Source organism: Trypanosoma theileri (assembly GCF_002087225.1).
Source record: "Trypanosoma theileri isolate Edinburgh chromosome Unknown TM35_Tth_13_V1, whole genome shotgun sequence".
Lineage (NCBI taxonomy): Eukaryota > Euglenozoa > Kinetoplastea > Trypanosomatida > Trypanosomatidae > Trypanosoma > Trypanosoma theileri.
In genome coordinates, this window is record NW_021639855.1 from 262,674 (window position 1) to 282,446 (window position 19,773).

A 19,773-nucleotide genomic window follows, 5' to 3' on the forward strand; every position below is an offset into this window, starting at 1 on the left:
TTTTTTTTTTTTTTCTTTCTGCTTTTCTGGGGCCATGGGAACCGTTTCGGTGTAGGGAGGGGACTCTCTTGCTTTATTGCTGGCGTGGGGAGATGGATTTTACATGATCTTGGACTGGCTGTCTGTTTCGGGTGTTTTTCATCTTTTTTTTCTCCTCTTCGTTTCTTTCAAATGCTCCCTCTAAAAAAATTTTACTTTCTTTTTTTTTTCTCAACCTATAGAATCTAGTGCATATTTGCAGACATAACTGGAGTAAAAGTAAAAAAAAAAAAAAAAAAAACGAACCCACCCACAACAAAAACAAATATCAGAGTACCATATTGTTTTTTTTTTTTTAGAAAATATATATTCATACACATTTATATATATAGAGAGAAAGAGAGAAAAATATGCTTAAGAGAAGTTTATTTCCTAAATTTTGTGGTTCCACAGTTCGTCTCGCAAGTTTACATGCGAGTGAAATATCAACACCTGATCGCGCGACAGTTAATTCAAAAAACAGAAAAGAGTTAAAAACTCCACTTTGTGTAGAGTTAATAAGCAAAATGTCTTCACAGGGGTATTTCCCAATGTCACAGTTTGTAAAAGAATGTCTTACTCACCCACATCATGGATATTACTCCGCTAAGAAACATGTTATTGGTAGTGAAAGGGCTGATTTTATTACTGCTGCAGAAATACCTTTTTTTGCAGATGTTATTGCAGCTTGGGTTATGGATGCATGGCAGAAAATGGGAACTCCTAGGGTTCTACATTTAGTTGAATTAGGACCTGGAAGAGGAACTCTTATGAAAAATATGCTAAAACAAATAAAATATTCCAATCCTCATTTACTTCATTTTCTGCAAATACATCTTGTTGAAGTTGGCGCAGCTCGAACTGAAGAGCAAAAAAATGCACTTGCAGAGTTTCAAACTTCACAACAAAAAATAAAATGGTGGATGAGCTTAGAGTCTATTCCATTTACATTAGAACCTACAATATTTATAGCTAACGAATATTTTGATGCTTTACCGGTTGCTCAATTTCGTTTTACAGAAAGAGGTTGGGTAGAAACTTGTTTGGAAGTTGATGAAGATCCCTCAAATGAAGCTCATTTTCATATGGTACATGCTCCATCTGGTTCCTTTTCAGCTTATCTCATACCTAATGAGGTTCGTTCAAGTGGAAAAGTAGGAGATTGTATAGAAGTTAATGCAGTAGGTATGCAAAATATGGAAATAATAATGAGAAAAATGATTGATTGTCAAAAATCTGCATGTCTTATTATTGATTATGGAAAAGATGAACATATGCATAGTACTTTAAGAGGTATACGTGGTCACAAATTTGTAGATCCTTTACTTTCTCCTGGTGAAGTTGATCTCTCATCTTGGGTTAGCTTTAAACAACTAAGATGGGCATTAGAACGTTTAGAAACAGCAAGAAGGCATTTAAAATGGTTTCCAGTTATGACACAACGAGAGTTTTTACAATGGGGTGGGATTGATGTTAGGTTGGCACATGTTATAAAGGATGAAGAGACTAAGAGTGCAATGAAGATTCTACAGAACTATCGAAGATTAATGGATAAGGATGAGATGGGTCAGAGTTATAAAGTTTTTGTTACACAAACACGAAATTTTCCCAATGTATCTCCATTTTTTGAGGAAATGCCTTTACCTCCCCTAACTACAGGGAGTTAGCGTATATATATATATATATATATATATATTTTTTCCTTTTTTTCCTTTGGGGTTTATCATCATCAATACCATACAGATGAACACTTCAACTTAAGTGTATAGATAAAAAGGGATAAAAAAGAAATAAAGAATAATATCAGTTGAACCTATAATGATGATCTCTGAATGTTAGTTTCGCCTTCTTTTTTTTTTTTTCTTTTCTCTCCCCTTTTTTCCTTTTCGTGTGGAAGGAGGCATCACCTCTTAATAAGTCAACTGTGTATAAGAATATTATTAATAATAATAATTATTATTCCAGGGTATCAGTTCAGAGGTTTATCGAGAATAGCTTTCTTTTTTTTTTTTCGTCCTTGTTGTGGCTTTTAAAAAGTGGCCAGTTTCTACTTAAGGAGAAAGGAAAAAGAAAAAAAAAAGAGCAATAATGACGTGTACCTCAAGTTCTTCATTTAGATTTTTTTGTTTTGACACAATTAAGAGGTCAAAAAACATAATGATGTGTCCTAGGGTTTTTTTAAACTCTTCACACATGATGCTACAGAGGCGTTATAATGCCTTAAAAATGACAAGAAATATCTCCTTTCGTAATATTACCGAAAATACACTGGCTGATACCCCCTCAGGTTATATCCAGGATCCTGCAAATCATCCTAAGCAAATGGTAACGTACAAAAAATTGACTATTGAAGGCCAGTCCGCATTGGATGCTTTAGAAAGGGAAGAAGAACTGATGAAACGTGAAGAGTTAGCCTATAGTGGTTATACTACACTTGTTATTCAAGAATGTAAGGCAACTATTTTAAACGATAAAAGTACCAGGGAAGAACTTGAATCATCTTGTGAAAGTCTTAACAGAGCTCTAAAAGAGTTGATAGATTTAATTGGTTGTACAGTAGAAAAAAAGTCATCACATCATTTGACCAAATCATTTCTTACTGAAGATGAAAAAACAAATGATAGCATATTATCTAATGAATATGTCGTAGTTAGTCAAGACGACTGTAATCATATACGGTATATTATCGCCTTGGGAATGAGAAGACTTGGAAATTATCTTGAGGCCGAAAATATGTGTATGGAAATTCTCTCTTTTGATCATTCAAATTGCGACGCCTTGGAGTCACTCATAGAAATTTATACAGGTACAGAAAAACCAGAAAAACTTCGTATCTTATTTGATAAATTATCTGAATGGGATATCGAGAAAAAAAAGAAAGACAAAGAAAACTCAAAGATTACTGATAGTAAGAGTATTAATAGTATTTTAAGTACTGAAGATGATACAAAGAGTACTCAGTTAGTTGAGGTGGCGTTGATTCTTCTTTCTGATATAATAATAGAATCTGCTTCTTTTCATTACAATGAACATGGAGAAGGCTCAACTTCACGTTTTTTTCTTGAAGCAATATCTCCAATGATATCAGTTTTTGGACCACAATACACATCACTTTTTATTGATTCTCTTTTCAGATCTATGGATGAGCAACATTTTTCTGCAAGATTTGAGACTAGTGAGAGCAAAGAGTCTGAAAAAACTATTGGTTTGGTAATCGCTTTTTTAAAAATGCTTTTGGCACGAAGAATATATGACTTGGTTGAAGACTCCTTGAGATTTGAATTTCAAATTCTTTCTAAACTACATGCCGCCCTTCGTTTTAATGGAGAAAAACATGAAAGTTATAAAGTTTGTGAGAGACTTATGAATTTATATCGAAATAACTGTGCAAAAAAAGATTTATTAACTCAGAATAAAAAACCAAAAGTCCGACTAGGGTTATTTGAAGATTTTGAACCCACCTATAAAACTGTTTTTTTTCAGTATATTGAAGATCGTGCACTGGATTCCTTGGACGTTGGTAAAGACTTGTGTATTAAAGCTATAGAAGAATTTCCTGAGGAGGCATCTCCATGGGAAACTTTAGGACTTATACTTCATAAGAAAGATCCTATTAATGGATTAGATGATGCTATAGTTGCTGTAAAGAAGGCATTTTCACTAGAACCTAGAAATTTACGCATCATTCTCACACTTGCAAATTTTTTTAAAGCTCAAAAACGGTACAAACTTCATGAAATGATGATAGATCGTTATCAACTTTTGAAATATCTTATTGAAAATGGAGCAAATGAAGAAGAAATAAATACCATTACTGAAGAGATTGTAGGTCTTGATGTCAATATACCACGTGAGACAGAACCAGATGAAGTTAGTGTACAGTTTGCTGATATACAAGAACACTTGGAACGAATGGAAATGTCACATACGTATTCCATGCCAATTGATAAGGAACCGCGAGTGTTTGGAAAGCAACCACTTTCTGCACCCATGTTAGATAGTTCTATCAATGCTGACAAACCAGAAAGGCTAGTAGATCCTGAGAGCAACCGTTATGAATAAGGTCAATATTTTGGAAACAAAAAAAAAAATGTAACAAAAAAAAAAAAAAAACAACAACAAGAGATCAATAATGAGATCTCTAAAGATCATTATTACCAGGGTACTCTCTCTCTCTCTCTCTACATATATATTTTTTTCGTCTCCTCTCACCATTGATTTCTTCCATAATCAACTTTCCCCCTCCTTTCTCATGAGGAGGTATAACTCCTTTTTCTCTTCAACTATGTTTAATATCTGATGCCTCTCACTCTTTTTTTTTTCTTTGATTTTATTTGCTGTTGGGTTTCATCCTCATTTCGACTTATTATTTTTACTCCTTATCTGATGTAACTAAAATTATTTATTTATTTTTTATTTAATTGTTTTTTTTTGTCTTTTTTTTTTGACCTTGTAGGAGACTTCCAGAAGCTCTGTAGTCTATCACTTGTTTTCTATTTTGTGGATCATACGTAGTGGGTTTTTCGTGACATAACAGTATGAACACATCAGAAGATGTTGAGGAAGCTGAGAGGTTTGAGGAACTTTCTCAAGGTATTTTATTTTTAGTTATGTTAATATTTTGTGGTGGGACTTTTTTTATGACGAATATGTCAAAAATACCTTTACCTTATACAGTGGTTTTGTTCCTGTACGGTATATTTGTTGGATTTTGGGCCCATTTGTTTGCACCAGAAGTTGCCACAGCACTCGGAGATATTCCACCTGAATTACTATTTTACATATTTCTACCAGTGTTAATATTTGAGGGAAGTTATGCTATGAATGTGCATGCGTTGCGTCGTGTTTTTCCCCAAGTACTTTTATTGGCATCTGTAGGTGTAATTATCAATACTGGTTTACTTTCATTACCTGTGTCATGGTTTTTTCCAGAATGGTCATGGTATGCAGCACTACTATTAGGATCTTTACTCTCTGCGACAGATCCAGTAGCAGTTGTATCATTACTTAAAGGACTTGGAGTTGACAGTAGAATTACAGCTATGGTAGATGGTGAAGCTATCATGAATGATGGTACTGCCATTATCGCATTTAAACTTCTGTTACCAGCAGCACGTGTTGGTTATGTAGAAGATTCTACATGGGTAATAATTTTAAAATGTATTCAACTTGCAATTTTACCAGTTTTTCTGGGAATTGTTTTTGGTTCTTTGCAAGCATTTTGGTTACGTCGTGCAGGAGGTGGGTTAGTAAGGGCATGTGTGACAGTCTCCGTTACGTACGTATCTTATTATGTTGCAGGAAATATTTTAGGTACAAGTGGAGTTTTAACACTCTTCTTTACCGGAACTTTTTTAAGTTCACACTGTCCTTCAATATTTCCAGGTCGAGAAGGAAATTTAATCTATGATATATGGGAATTTTTAGTACATCTTGGAAATACAGTTTTGTTTTCCCTTGTTGGTGTTATATTAGTAGCAGATGTTATACCAACACTAAACATAATGGATATTATTATAATAATTTGTATATATATCTCAATGCTTTTGGCACGTTTACTTATGTTAGAAATTCTATTACCAATTCTTAATCTATTTTCTTACAGATTATCACAACGAGAGGTTGGTTTGCTTGTACATTCAGGACTTCGAGGAGGGGTAGCAGTAACCCTTGCTTTAGCAGTACTTCAAACTCGAATTGAAGCAGGTGTTGAAATTTTAAAGGTTACTTGTGGAGTGGTACTTTTAACATTATTTATTAATGCTACAACTGCAGAAAAAGTTGTAGCCCTTATGGGGCATAAACGTAAAGAGCAACATCGAATGGTACAAATGGAATATGCTGTAGAACTTCTAGGGTATGTTTGTGAAAGAGCACTTGAAACGACGAAAAATAATGCTTTTTTTCGTAGTGCTAATTGGGCTGCAGCAGAAAATTATGTAAAAGAACATCTTCATAATCCATATGAAGATATGAATACTTTAGAAGAAGAAGAAGATGTTGTAGTTAATCGTCTTATTATGAGAGCATTTAAAACTTCTATGTGGCGTCAACGTGATAATGATCTTATATCTGAAACTGTAGTTCTTACTCTTGCAGAAGTTGTGGCACGTGCTATTGATAATGGGCGACTTGTTGAAGTAAAGGATCTACGAGAAAGAGAGAATTATACAGAAGATATAATTTCTGAAGAAGAAGAAGCTAGATTAATAGGTGAAAAACTTTTACCTCTTTGGGTATCTGTTTCAGAATATTTTCTTGGGAAAAGATATTGGAAGTGGGAACATGTACGTGCTCAACAAAACGCTTTTATGATTTTACTTTCATTTGCACGTTGTTTAAATGATGTAGGTCCAATTAAATATCAATACGTGAAAAGTGAACTACAGGGACATCGTATTGAATCTTGGATGACTTCACAACGAGCAGAAGTTCACCGTGTCATTCAACTTTTTTATGCAAACTATCCAGCAGCTACAATGTGTGTGGCTACTAGCCGAACAGTTCTTAGAGCTGTGGATGAGATTCAAAAGGAATTAAAAAAATTGCATGAAAATCATGGTTTTGGAATTAAACCTATTGCAGTACTTGAGGAAATGGTACATGAAATGCATGAGGACATACCTCGTTCATGGGAAGCTCCGAAACGAGATAATGAACTAGTTGTTGCAGCTTTATCAAAGACACCGTTAGGACGTGGACTTAAACTTGAAGAAATCAATGTATTAAGCGCTATGGGAATGACGAAAAACTTTAACGAAGGTGATGAAATAAAAGTTGATGATAAAATGTTTTACGTCGTTGTTTTTGGTGCTTTAAAACCCAAACGAGGTCGTTGGACAGCTGCTCATGAAGATGTAAGAGGGTTTGGATGCATTATTGGTCTTGAAGCTTTTGTTACACCATCAAAATTATTTGAAAATCAAATGAATCTTTGGATTGTTACATCTACTGAATGTCAGGTTCTTTGTATTCCATATCGGTGTATTAATCCTTTTATCTGGGAAAACTCATTCGCTTCGGTTCAAGCTTTTTGGCGAGCTGTTGCCGTGGAGACACTTCTCCCTATATTAGAGAACCTAGTAACATTACCAACAAACCTGGAAGAATCATCTCATGTTCACTTAACTGCTATCTTAATGGATGGGAAACCTCTAATAGGTCCTACAGAATGTAATGAAGTAGAATTATCCGTTCAATTTCATTTATGTTTTTACCTACGTGGATCTGATGTAACTGGTTTATTCCGTAATGGACATACAGCCCCATGCTACATATCAGCTCTTTTTGCTAGACGTCTTAAATGGGAAGATCCACAAGTTGTTTTATACATTGTACCAGTTAATGTGTGTGATGGAGGGTATGTTCCATGGTCTTCTGGAATACAACGTAGTCAGAGTGGACCTTTAGTATCACAAAGAAATACTACTGTTGATATAGAAATTACTTCTCCATTGGTAACAGAAAGTGTTCAAATGGATATTTCAAGCACGTTTGCAGAAGCTGAAGATATTTTTAGTTCTATTTTGCGTGGTTATGTCCCTGGAGAAGATGGTTCTTTACCTGTGAATGATCAACAATCAACAGAGTCTGCTGCTACAGATGAAGTTGAAGATTGTGTTTTACAGAATCCAGATCATTTTGTTACGAACGTACCATATGTTAATCAACTTTTTATGCGATATGCTACTGTCCTGGAGAGTCTTTGTATTGCTGCTTTACGTTATGTTAGAATCCCAACAGACCCTTTAAATCTTAGGCATGCACAATATATATCTGAGTTGGCGTTGGATTTTTTGATGAGTTTTTGTAATGAATTAATGCTATTATGTGCAGCATTACGTCGAATTCACCACGATGGTTCAACAAGATCTTTTCCCACTTCCACTATAAAAGAGGAGGAAAATGAATTGGAGGATATGAAAATGGTATGCAAGGTGGTAATGTGGAACCGTATGGCAGAGACACACAGGGTATTTCACTTAAGAGCGATGGTGTTGCATATGAAAACTCTGGCCAATAGACGATTTCGAAACCTTTCAGAGTTACTAAGAGGACTTGAAGAAGAACAGCCAAATTTAAAAGAGACAGACTCTGTAGAGGAGTTGCAACGTATTTTATTGGGACTAGATCCAAAATGATAATATTAATAGAAGAAGAAAAACATTTTTTTATAGGGAAGAAAAGAACAAACAAACAAACATGAGGTAAAAGAATGTAAGTGGATTGTAGTTACATAAAAGGGATGACTCTCTTGATAATTGGTAAACAAAAAAGAAAAGATTTTTTCTTTTTCTTTTCTTCTTCCTTGGACCCAAGTGATAATACAAGGGAAAGATAACCTTCATAAAGAGTGTTTTTTTTTTGTTTTCTTTTTTCTTTTCTTATCGCTATTACTATATCACTTAAACAATGGAAAGGAAAGAAGAAACTGTAGAAGAAGGTGAAGAAGAAACATTCTCAATATTGTATTGTGTAAATTTTGCTGTGGCGGTTGAGCAAACCTTTATTTATTTATTTATTTTTATTTTTTTTCTATATCTTCGCTGATTGTATAGAGTTTCTTTAAAAAGAAAAAAAAAAAAACATGGATCCTGCCGATGCGGCGGCTACGTATTTAACTCTCACCCTTGAGAAAATGGGTGTCCCCTGCAAAGTTATCAATACACCTGAAAAGGGAAAACATGTTGTCGCCACCGCCGATATACCAGCACAGACTGATCTGTTTGAAGAGACACCCATTGTGTCATGGCCGGCACAGGGGTATTTGGCTCTTGACATTCCTTTCTGTTCACATTGTCTTAGACAACAAGGCAGGAAAAGTGAAACAGACGAGAAGAAAGAAGAAGAAGAAGCGTGGCACAAATGTGGTTGCGGTTCAATGTTTTGCTCAGAGACTTGTGAATCGACCAGCAAAATTGCTCACTGCATTTTGTGCAATAATCTTCGGAAACTTCGTGAAGACGATGATAATAAGTCTCTTGCCGCAGAGAATAAGAACTCTAATAAACCCATCACAAAAGAGTCATTGGCACGCTGTGTTGCTTGGATTATAGCCCGTATTGCCTCAACCATTAAACATCAAAAGTTTAGTGGTAAAATGTTAGAGGAAGATCATAAAAAACAGTCTGAAACCATTTCCAGACAGATTTTTCAATTGGCAACTGCACCTTTTAACCGTCTTATTGACACTCCAAAAGGTACTATATTCAGTGATGTGGATGCTGTTGCCTGGTATAGTGAGATAGATTATTTGTTACGAGAACCTTGCCTTACCACACTTTTGGAGGCAACGGTGGAACCACCATGTGAAAATAATGATTGGGCAAAAGAAATTGTTGATGCGTTACTACGACGTGATACTCTTGAAACATTACTGGGTCAGATGACTCTTAACTCACAGGCAGTTAATGGTTTGGTCTTCTCTCGTCCTGCTGAAGAAAAGTCTTCTGCATCCACTTTACCTGTTGAATGGGTTCTGAAAGGTGGCGGTATGTATACCTTGCAATCTGCATTTAACCATTCATGTTTACCCAATGTAGTTGTGACGGCAGTAGATGGTACGCATGATATTGTGCTTCGTACACTTCGCCCTATACAAAATGGGGAAGAACTCACCATCACGTATATTCCACTTGAGAACACACGAGAGAAGCGTCATGAACTTTTAAAGGGGTACTTCTTCACATGTTGCTGCCAAAGATGTGAAGATGAAAAAAAGACGGAATAAGAAATTAAAAGATAACTCCACTCAATAACAAAGCAAAACTAGACATTGTAAGAGACACATGACGATTAAAACTCTGTTTTCTAAACAAAAAAAAAGAGAATGATGTTGCTAGGGACAACAAAGTTGAGGATAAGAGTGGTTTGCCCCCTTTTTTTTTTATTATGGTTTGCTTTCTTAACGGCTTTTTCTTCTTTATTTTCATTCCTTAATCCATTTCTGTAATAGCTGTAGTACAGAAATTGGAAAAATAAAACGCAAAAGAAAATATTGTACGCCTAATGCGCTTTATTTCCACCACCGACCGTAAATTCTCGGCAGGTTATGTGCAGCATCAGTGGAAGAACTTCTTTTAAAGGACAGTGATGAAGTTTTGATGGTGCGACTCATCAATAGTGGACATCTCGCATCGCTACGCCTTTTTCGTCGACGAACACTCTTTGCGAACACGCAGAAAGATATAATGGTTGGGTTTGCAACATCCTCCCTGCTTTTTAGCGATACGATACGCGATAGGGTTCGTATTGTTGGAACTGATCCTAAGGACCTTCCTTGTGCTGCCGAATTTGCAGACGATAACAGTTGTTATTCGGCTGTAATGCACTTGCCTCGATTGGAGAAGGAAGTGACGACAGCAACACCATCACACACATTAAGTGATTTGTATCAATATAAGAATAATACAATGATACAAGAGGATACATAACGGGTGCTGGGAGTCATCGCTAGTGAATTTTGGAAAGTGGCCAAGTAAAACCTATTATTTTGATCGAACTGCCTTATCGAGCAATGCGAGAGAGAGAGGGTATGACTTGGTACAGTGAAACTTCACGTTTTTCAACGGCATGCTTACGAAGAATAACGTTAGTGACACAACTTCTTTGCCCTTATATTAAACACCGAGTTGTTGAGGTTTTTTTCTTTTTTCTATATTCTCTTGTATTATTTTCTGATTTTTCTTCTTCCTATCTCTTTTAAGAAATTATTTCTTCTTTTTTTTCTTTTTTCATTTTTTTCTTTTTTTCTTGCTTTCTCGGTAGTGTGTGTTCCTTGTTTCTGATGGTAGTCCTTTCAGCAGCCCGTCAGCGAGCGCTACATTACGCCAAGCGTAATGTAAATTTTGTAAAACTTCAACCAAAGCATCTTGAATACTTTAATAGCATTCTACAAGAACCGTGCCCCAATAGAAAAACCGTGGGTAAGATATTAACACAACCTGACAAGATAGCACCCTTTAATAGGGATTGGATGAATCAAGTGGAAGGAGAGTGTCCGGCAGTTCTTCTTCCAACGTGTACTCAACATGTGTCTGCCATATTGAAATACTGCCAAGAAGAAAAAATTGCAATTGTACCACAGTGCGGAAATACTGGGTTAGTCTATGGTTCCTCCGCTCTTCACGATGAAGTTATCCTAAGTCTGCGAGAAATGAACGCAGAACCTGTTGTCTCAAAAAAGACGATGTCTGCAGAAGCAGAGGCGGGTGTTATTTTACAACATTTACAGGATGTTGCTAAGACTAATGGTCTCCTCGTTCCACTCACAATGGGGTCAAAGGGAAGTGCACAGATTGGTGGGACTGTTAGCACTAATGCTGGTGGTATTCATTTTGCACGTTATGGGTCTATGCACGCAAATGTATTGGGACTTGAAGTTGTTACTGCAAAGGGTGATATTCTTAATATGATGTCTACCCTTCGAAAAGATAATGCTGGTTATGACTTAAAACACCTTTTTATTGGGAGTGAAGGTACTCTTGGGGTGGTAACTCGTGCAAGTATAAAATTATTTCCTTACCCTTGTTCAGCACAATTGGCATTGTTTCGTCTCCAAACATTTGAAGCAGTTTTGGAGCTTTATCGTCTTGCTCAAGAACACCTTGCAGAGTCTCTCTCTGCTTTTGAGGTTATGGATGGTGAGTCACTTACTACTACCCCACAAGAGGAATTACCTTTTACCAAAACAAACAAGAATAATATATTTCGTACAGGCAAAGATTACAGTAGTGCATATTTTGCTGTTCTAGTAGAAACAAATGGTAGTAATGCAGATCATGATATGGAGAAACTTGCAAATTTTGTAGAGGCAGCTGAAGCGAATCCCTTCTGTGCTGTAAAAAATAATCAAAATGAGAATTTTGAACCAATTCTTTCACAATCATTGAAGCAAACTGCACAATTATGGAAAGTACGTGAGGACGTTCCTGTACGACTTGCCAGCGCAGGCACAACATACAAATTTGATATTAGTTTCCCACTAGATAAGTTTTATATGGTAGTGGAGCACTTCCGAGAGTTACTATACAAGAATGGGAAATTTAACCCTGATGAAGTGTTAGTTGTGGGATACGGTCACTTTGGTGATGGAAATATTCACCTTAATATTGTGGATCGTACACGTAAACACAGTGAGGCACTAGACATCGAACTTTTTCCAGCTGTGTATGAGTTCTGCGCAGCACACTCTGGTTCAATCTCTGCTGAGCATGGAGTTGGAGTGCAGAAGAAATCCTACCTTGGTCTCTCCCGTACACCGGAGGTTATTGCAGTAATGAAAAATCTAAAACAAATGATGGATCCAAATGGTGTTTTAAATCCTTACAAGGTACTTGAGTAGGGGTGATTAGTATCCTCTTTGCCTTGTTTTTTTTTTTTTTTTTTTTTTTATCTGTTCTTTTTCCTCCGTTCTTCTTTTTCACGTGGATGTGTCTTTTTTCCTTTCGTCGCGTTTCCGGGTTGAATTCTCCTTGAGGTCATTATTATATTGATATGGTAAATTTCTCACAATTTATCTTGTTTTTTTTATTTTATTTTTTATGCTTCCTGGTTCTCTAACTAGGAAGGCGTGAGGGAATGCCAAAAAAACAAAAAAGAAAAAAAAAATAAAAAGAAAACCATCGCCCCTCTCTTGCCTTATCTGTACTTTAAGTGTTATTGTTTTTGTGTACTGAGACAATAAAGTGAAGAAAAAAGAAAACAAACACATACACACAAACACTCCCCTCCCACTCACCATCACCACCAAAAAAAAAAAAAAAAAGAAAAAAAAAACGGAGTGCTTACTGTGAAGCACAAAGGTGGTTTGTTGTGGTATTAGTCATAGACCCTCTCTGTGAGAGTATGCTCCGTGTGCATTGTGCCGCAGAGAAACTATTTAATAGCTCAAACTATCGATGCCCACCACGTGTGTTTTATACCACTGTTGGAAAAAATACTTCACAAAAGAAAGGATTATCACAATCGTCTTCTTCTTCTTCTGAAGTTGTAGCTGTTCCTGGCAAAACACAAGATCTCCAGAGTGGTAATGATGATAAAAAATACACCGCATCCCCTCGCAACAAGCGATCAGAACAAACTGATCGTTCCAGCAACGCTGGATCATCATCGGCGACGTACAAAACAACGAGAAGGGTATCACCGGAGATCAAGGTAAAGAAACGTGCCCCATGGGGAATGCAACAGCTGCGGGATTCGTGGAGTATTGATGCTATGACGAAGGGTGATAAAGAAAACATGAGTGAACGAATTCATAGAGAATATCGCTATCACCCAGATGAATTCCGTCGTGCTCATATTAAATGGACTGCATTTATGATGATTCCTTCACTTTTGTTAGGTGCTTTTGGTGGATATTACTACCATACAGGTCGACCATTGTGGGAAGGTGACCCGCAGTACCTACTGAACATGGTCAGACAGATGGATACATCACCACGTAGTAAGTTGTACGCTTATCGAATTGAGGGAGTAGAGGAACTCCCAGATCATGTGAGGGCTTATCGAGAAAAACATTGGAAGAAGCGTCTCATGTTGGATTGAGACTACTCAAAAACAAAAAGAATAAAGAAGACAGGTGTCTAAGCCTGATTTAGCAACCAGATATCTTGCTTTTATTTTTTATTGGTTTGAATGCATGTTCAGCAATATTATCGCTGTCTTTTTTTTTTTCTTCCTTTTCCCTCTTATTTTTTCTTTTTTTTTACAGTTGGTATTGAGTGCATTACCTCCAGAAGGACGAAGCACACCTGGGTAAGGAAGGTCGAACCCTCCGTTCCCTCTATTCTCCTCTTCCTACCCAGACACACATATACACAGGGAGAGAAAGAGAGAGATAAATATATAAATATAAATAAATAAATAAATAAATAAATAAATAAATAAATAAATAAATATATATATATATATATATATATATATATATATATATATATATATTCTTGACTCCCCATCAGTGGGAAGATGTTTTTGGCACCGCAAGACCGTCTGGTGGAGTGTACACAGTCCTCTGATCAGCAGCAGGATGACGCTGGGCGATATGCAATTGCCAAGAATGATATCTCTCCAGGTGAGTTGGTATTTGTAGCTGCCCCGTACGTTGTCTCATTAAATCCCAATAGGACCCCCAGCGCAATGCATATCGTGTCCAAGGTGGGAGAGTGGGAGACTGTCTCGGGTCGCACAGAAAATACAAAGACACAAACAACAAAGGCTAAAAAGAAGGGTAAATCATTACCTGTATCAGATAAAAATGACTATATACCGTTGATTTCAACTTCAACATTGTGTTGCAATTGTCTGAAACGCATTCCGGTGGGTACGGCTTTTTTAAACTATGAGACTATTAAGCAGGTTTCTGATGACATCGTAATTGAACACGCCGAACGTGAGGAAAGACAACGGCAAAAAGAAGAAGAAGAAGCATCAGGTGAAAAAATTCACAGTACTCTTGAAGAGGGAGAAGGTGCTGAGGATGATATTGATAAGAAAAAAAAAGAAGAATTGCAAAAACCTACAAAGTCTACTCGTATGCGTTCAAAAAAGTATATTGATATGAAACAAAAAATGTTAAAGGCTTCTACAGCACAACGTGAAGCGGCCATGTACGAAAATCACATGAAGATAATGCAATTTCAGGATCTAAAAGAGTTATCATGGCCAGAACGTATAATAGAAGAACAGAAAGATCTTCCTGAAGATGTGTTAAATCAAGGTATCTGTGGATGCTCCGGTTGCGGTGTGGTTGTGTACTGCTCGAAGGAGTGCTGGATAGAATTTCATGAGATACACAAAACGACAGGTGCTTGCGAAACCTTAAGAAGTGTATATCCACCTATTATGAGAGCACTTTCAGCACGTATGGGAGACAACAAAAAGAAAGTACCGACAGGACAATTATCTTTAGACTCGTGGAGCGTAAAGCACTGGCTCCAGAGAACCAGTGAGGAGACAGCATGGGAAATACAGTCATTACTATTCGCAGCTCTGTTAGTGGCACGGTGTGTAAAGGATGGTTATGCAAGTCATATGTCAGAAGGAGAAGAAGAGAATATTGTTTCAGAAGATACCAATGAAAGCTCCACTAAAAGTGATAATAATAGTACTGAAAGAAAAGAAGGTACTTCATCAGTTTCTACTGAAAAAGATTTATCAGCTACAGGAAACGCAAGAGTCTCATTTACTTTGGACTCTACTATACCTAACGAGGTAAAGATGATTCGTGCATCACGTGTACGAAGTGGTACTATGATAGAGGTACTGGATTCAAAAGCTGTTGAACGTGAACATAATGATAATAATAGTGCAGAAACTTCTGAGGAACCAAAGCTTCTTATCTCTGTAAGTAATCACACAGTGGTAGGTATTGGAACAAGTAAAGAACCAACACACGCTATTCGAGACCCTCGTTGGTTTGATACAGCTCAACTCATTACAAATATTTCCGTATTGAATAAAGAATCACGAAGTACCTTCCGAAACTACTATCGTCGATTTGTAAAACTTGTACTTCCTTGGTTGGATGGAGGTAATGAGAGCACAGATTCTACACTCAAAGTTTCTTCTTCTTTTTTTAATCGTATTAGTGCTGCAGCGCAATGCAATAGTTTTGGTTTATTTGATCCTAAAGGGGAATGTTTGGGTGTCGCTCTTTACCCAGAGGCGTCGTACTTTAACCACAGTTGTCTTCCAAATATTTGCCGTGTAAAATGTCGTGGACGTCTGGCCGCATTTTATGCCCTTCGAAAGATTCGTAAAGGAGAACCCCTCACAATATGTTACGTGGATGTTGAGGAGAAATCAACGGCAGAGCGTCGCCGTACTCTGCTTGACTCCTATCGCTTTTACTGCCAATGTGAACGCTGTCACGGATGTGCCACCACCACCACCACCACCACCACATCAACTACTACTGCTACTAATACCACTACTAATACCACTACTAATACAAGTAATGGAACTACTACTACTACTACTACTACTACTACTACTGCTACTAATAATAATAATAATAATAATAATAATAATAATAATAATAATAATAATAATACTACCACTGTTATTGCACCGGGAGTACGACTCTGTGATGCCTGTGATGCACATGGTTATTTGAGACCCGTGCCACCCATTGGGTCTTCTTCTTGGGATATGGATGAGGTGCAGGAGTTCGAATGCACCATATGTTACCACCGCGTTTAAACTAGGAACCAATATGAGATGACAAAATGCAAAAAAAAAAGTATATCTTGTGCGGATGTTTTTGTATTTGTCTGATCAATTGTGTTTTCCTCAATATTAATTACCATCATCGTGTTTCTACAATATTGTAAAAAAAAAGAAAAAAAAAAAAGAAAGACAGTTAATTTCATTTCTTAGCTTGATGTGAGTTAGTTAATTCATTTCTGCTACCACGCAATAGGGCAATTGTACATTATTTCGCTTTTCCTTGTTTCCTTGATGCAATCACATTTGCTTTCTTCACTCTTCACTCTTGAGACAAGTAATGTTTCAAACGAAAAGGGAGTGAAAATTGGGGAGACAAGTAAAATACACACACACACACACATATATATATATATATATATATATATATATATATACAGTAAAAAAAAAGAATAAAAGAACTCACACCATTTTGATATGTCTGTCATTGATCAGAGTGAATTCTATCATTTTGTTCTCTTTCAGCATGGTTTTTGGGGAGCATCATCAGACTTCAATGGACTTTTGATTCATCTATTCCAGGAGAATGAGAAATGTTATAATAAAGACTATAAAGAGGGTGAAGGAGGGGAATCATCGGCTTCTGACTTTCCCTTTGAGGCGACAGATAATAATAATAACAAATATGGTGGTCGTCTCCTTTCAAGGGGTAATCTCACTAGTTTTGCCCCAGACAGCAATAAGTTCCTGGGCACACGCCAGAGTACCTGCAGTTGTGCCTGTAAATCACTTGAAGAATTTTTGCCTGTGTTTAGTGATTGGATAGATAAGGTTAAAAAAAAGAAGGAGAATTGCCGACTTTGTTTTTCGTGTGTTGGACACTCTTTTGGGGGTATAATAATGCGTGAATTACTCTATCTCCTTCTGGTAACAGAGGATATTAATGATTGTGGAAAGGATTTGTTTAACTCAGTAAAGATGGTGCGTGAAAAGTTTATCCAATTCAATATCACATTGGAAAACTTTATTACCATCGCCACCCCGCATTGTGGTGTGGATGAGTGTATGATTTCCCCCATGTACTACGGAGCAAGGATTCTTGGCAGGTTATGTGCAGCATCAGTGGAAGAACTTCTTTTAAAGGACAACGATGAAGTTTTGACGGTGCGACTCATCAATAGTGGACATCTCGCATCGCTACGCCTTTTTCGTCGACGAACACTCTTTGCAAACACGCAGAAAGATATAATGGTTGGGTTTGCAACATCCTCCTTACTTTTTAGCGATACGATACGCGATAGGGTTCGTATTGTTGGAACTGATCCTAAGGACCTTCCTTGTGCTGCCGAATTTGCAGACGATCACAGTTGTTATTCGGCTGTAATACACTTGCCTCGATTGGAGAAGGAAGTGACGACAGCAACACCATCACACACATTAAATGATTTGTATCAATATAAGAATAATACAATGATACAAGAGGATGTAGATCCCTCTTTGAAACGTTTGTCACGATCAATTGCTGCAGCACTTCGGCGATATTTAGATTGGGACGTTATCGCACTCCGGTATACAAATCCTTTACCTCTGGCTCATGTATCTTGTCTTGGAATGGTACCCCAGTACGCTTCAGCTCCTGAAATAGTACAGCGGGTGGCACAGGAAATCATTAAGGTATATTAATTATTACAATCTTGTTGTTGATATATTTTTGCTGCTATTGTTGTGGGTATATATATATATATATATATATATATATATATATATATATATATCCATTAGGGAAACTGGGATAAAAGGGGGAAGCAGGTGGGCGAAAAAAAAAAAAAAAAGAAATGCTGGGTGAGCTTCCCCCTATTGTGGTGTTGCCGTCCAACCCAGCAGACTCTCTTAGACCGGTGCCTTTATTCGTGCGCTGCACAGGCCTCTACGAGATTTGTCCAGGAAGCTCCCATATCATTCCATCACACATAGACACTCCACACATTCACACAGTACAAACAACATCAGACTCACTTCAGACACAGCGATCACAACTGAATGTTGCAAATAAACGAGATGAAAAAACAGTACCACCACCACTCCCGTCAGCAAATGTTTCCGAGGAAAAGAACACAGATAAGTCTAATGATGCTAGTACTGGGGATAAGCTGGACGCCCTAACAGAAAAGGAGGTGGAGGTTCTTCTTCAAGTGTTGGAAGAACGATTCAAGAAATACTCCGTTGTGAAACAGCAGACATCAGAGCAGTACTTAACTCGTATAGAGACGGATGTTGACCGTTTTTTAACCTCAAACTATGGAGGTGGCTCCTCACGTTTCAGTAGTGGTGTAGCTTCCTTTATAAAGAGTACGATAATGGCGAGACTACCATCACCACCTCCAGGTAATAGGGGTGAAACGCAAGAGAAGAATAGTACTAAGGAAATTACTCAGAACGAGAGTAGTAGTAATAATAATGGTGGTGGTAATAATGGAAGTTATGATTTACCCACTCTACAAGAGTCAGTCTATAGGGCCAATTGTATTCCTTTTAATTACTTGGATGTACGACCGGAAAATATGAGGGCAATAGGTGAAAATCTTGTAGTACTTCGACATTGTTTGGAGGAATATTTCAGACCGGGAAGTACTCTTCGAAAGTCTCTATTGGGTCCTGTTTTACGCGCTGTCTGGAGCCAGTCGCTAACCCCGCTGGAGAATTCCGCTAGTGAGCTCCTGCAAGTGGCGCAGCAAAACGTGTGGCCTCCACTGAATCATTTTATTAGGCGAGAACAACAGCATGGTGACTCTGTGCAGTGGAACGAGCGTCGTGCTAGGTACGACCGTATTGTGAAGGCATTGCAGGATGACTTGAATTACCTCCATACTATTTACAAGATGGATGAGACTGCAGCAACGACTTTGCCCGTGTCCATGCAGCAGGAGGGTGCACCGGAGGGATTGTCAGACTATGTTCCTGTCAGTGGACTCGTGCTTTCACGATTACACCGACTAGAGAATGAGCATCGAACTGTCTGGGATTTTTGGCGGTCACGGTAAGAGGAAGGAGGATGATGAGAAGTGATGGAGTATTAAAATGTTGTGTTAGTTTCCTGTTTTTTCTTCGCTATATCCTTTCTTATGTGCTTTTTTTTTTTCTTCTCTACTGTTTATCGTAGTGATATGTGGAAATATTTGCGTACACCCGGAGGTGGTGCATCAACCGTCACTATTATTATTATTATTATTATTATTATTATTATTATTATTATTATTATTATTATTATTATTATTATTATTATTATTATTATTATTATTATTATTATTATTATTATTATTATTATTATTATTGTTATTATTTTTTATATTGTTTCTCCTTTTTCTTCTTCTTCTGTTTCTTTGGTTTCAGGAGTTTTTACATTGGTATTTCTTTTTCCTTTTCTTTCCTTCTTTTTTCTTTCTTTCTTTTTCTTTTTTTTCGATTGACACATTGAGGCTATGTTTCTCTGCAGGTGCCAACACCAACAGAGTGGAAACTGACAGAAGAGGAAGGCAGAAGAGGTATACGAGGAAAGCTTGCGTGTTATTTGTTATTATTGTTATTATTATT

General features: G+C 37.1%; 10 protein-coding genes across 10 annotated transcripts; all 10 read left to right on the plus strand.

The window, feature by feature from the left end:
- Positions 1-389: 389 nt before the first annotated feature.
- TM35_000132070 (uncharacterized protein) lies at positions 390-1,685 on the plus strand (the record flags this gene model as incomplete). The annotated part of the gene is made up of 1 exon (XM_029025423.1): positions 390-1,685. The coding sequence occupies one exon, from the start codon at positions 390-392 to the stop codon at positions 1,683-1,685; it is 1,296 nt and encodes a 431-aa protein (XP_028883269.1).
- Positions 1,686-2,175: 490 nt separating this feature from the next.
- TM35_000132080 (uncharacterized protein) lies at positions 2,176-4,080 on the plus strand (the record flags this gene model as incomplete). Its single annotated transcript, XM_029025424.1, has 1 exon — positions 2,176-4,080. The coding sequence occupies one exon, from the start codon at positions 2,176-2,178 to the stop codon at positions 4,078-4,080; it is 1,905 nt and encodes a 634-aa protein (XP_028883270.1).
- A 476-nt stretch (positions 4,081-4,556) lies between these two features.
- On the plus strand, positions 4,557-8,159 carry TM35_000132090 (Na/H antiporter-like protein; the record flags this gene model as incomplete). Its single annotated transcript, XM_029025425.1, has 1 exon — positions 4,557-8,159. One exon carries the CDS (start codon positions 4,557-4,559, stop codon positions 8,157-8,159), a length of 3,603 nt encoding a protein of 1,200 aa, XP_028883271.1.
- Positions 8,160-8,605: 446 nt separating this feature from the next.
- Positions 8,606-9,748, plus strand: TM35_000132100 (uncharacterized protein; the record flags this gene model as incomplete). Its single annotated transcript, XM_029025426.1, has 1 exon — positions 8,606-9,748. The coding sequence occupies one exon, from the start codon at positions 8,606-8,608 to the stop codon at positions 9,746-9,748; it is 1,143 nt and encodes a 380-aa protein (XP_028883272.1).
- Positions 9,749-10,121: 373 nt separating this feature from the next.
- TM35_000132110 (uncharacterized protein) lies at positions 10,122-10,451 on the plus strand (the record flags this gene model as incomplete). Its single annotated transcript, XM_029025427.1, has 1 exon — positions 10,122-10,451. The coding sequence occupies one exon, from the start codon at positions 10,122-10,124 to the stop codon at positions 10,449-10,451; it is 330 nt and encodes a 109-aa protein (XP_028883273.1).
- A 353-nt stretch (positions 10,452-10,804) lies between these two features.
- On the plus strand, positions 10,805-12,361 carry TM35_000132120 (actin interacting protein-like protein; the record flags this gene model as incomplete). Its single annotated transcript, XM_029025428.1, has 1 exon — positions 10,805-12,361. The coding sequence occupies one exon, from the start codon at positions 10,805-10,807 to the stop codon at positions 12,359-12,361; it is 1,557 nt and encodes a 518-aa protein (XP_028883274.1).
- A 503-nt stretch (positions 12,362-12,864) lies between these two features.
- Positions 12,865-13,563, plus strand: TM35_000132130 (uncharacterized protein; the record flags this gene model as incomplete). Its single annotated transcript, XM_029025429.1, has 1 exon — positions 12,865-13,563. The coding sequence occupies one exon, from the start codon at positions 12,865-12,867 to the stop codon at positions 13,561-13,563; it is 699 nt and encodes a 232-aa protein (XP_028883275.1).
- A 420-nt stretch (positions 13,564-13,983) lies between these two features.
- Positions 13,984-16,218, plus strand: TM35_000132140 (uncharacterized protein; the record flags this gene model as incomplete). Its single annotated transcript, XM_029025430.1, has 1 exon — positions 13,984-16,218. The coding sequence occupies one exon, from the start codon at positions 13,984-13,986 to the stop codon at positions 16,216-16,218; it is 2,235 nt and encodes a 744-aa protein (XP_028883276.1).
- Positions 16,219-16,659: 441 nt separating this feature from the next.
- Positions 16,660-17,865, plus strand: TM35_000132150 (uncharacterized protein; the record flags this gene model as incomplete). The annotated part of the gene is made up of 1 exon (XM_029025431.1): positions 16,660-17,865. One exon carries the CDS (start codon positions 16,660-16,662, stop codon positions 17,863-17,865), a length of 1,206 nt encoding a protein of 401 aa, XP_028883277.1.
- A 152-nt stretch (positions 17,866-18,017) lies between these two features.
- TM35_000132160 (uncharacterized protein) lies at positions 18,018-19,223 on the plus strand (the record flags this gene model as incomplete). Its single annotated transcript, XM_029025432.1, has 1 exon — positions 18,018-19,223. The coding sequence occupies one exon, from the start codon at positions 18,018-18,020 to the stop codon at positions 19,221-19,223; it is 1,206 nt and encodes a 401-aa protein (XP_028883278.1).
- Between the last annotated feature and the right edge of the window lie 550 nt (positions 19,224-19,773).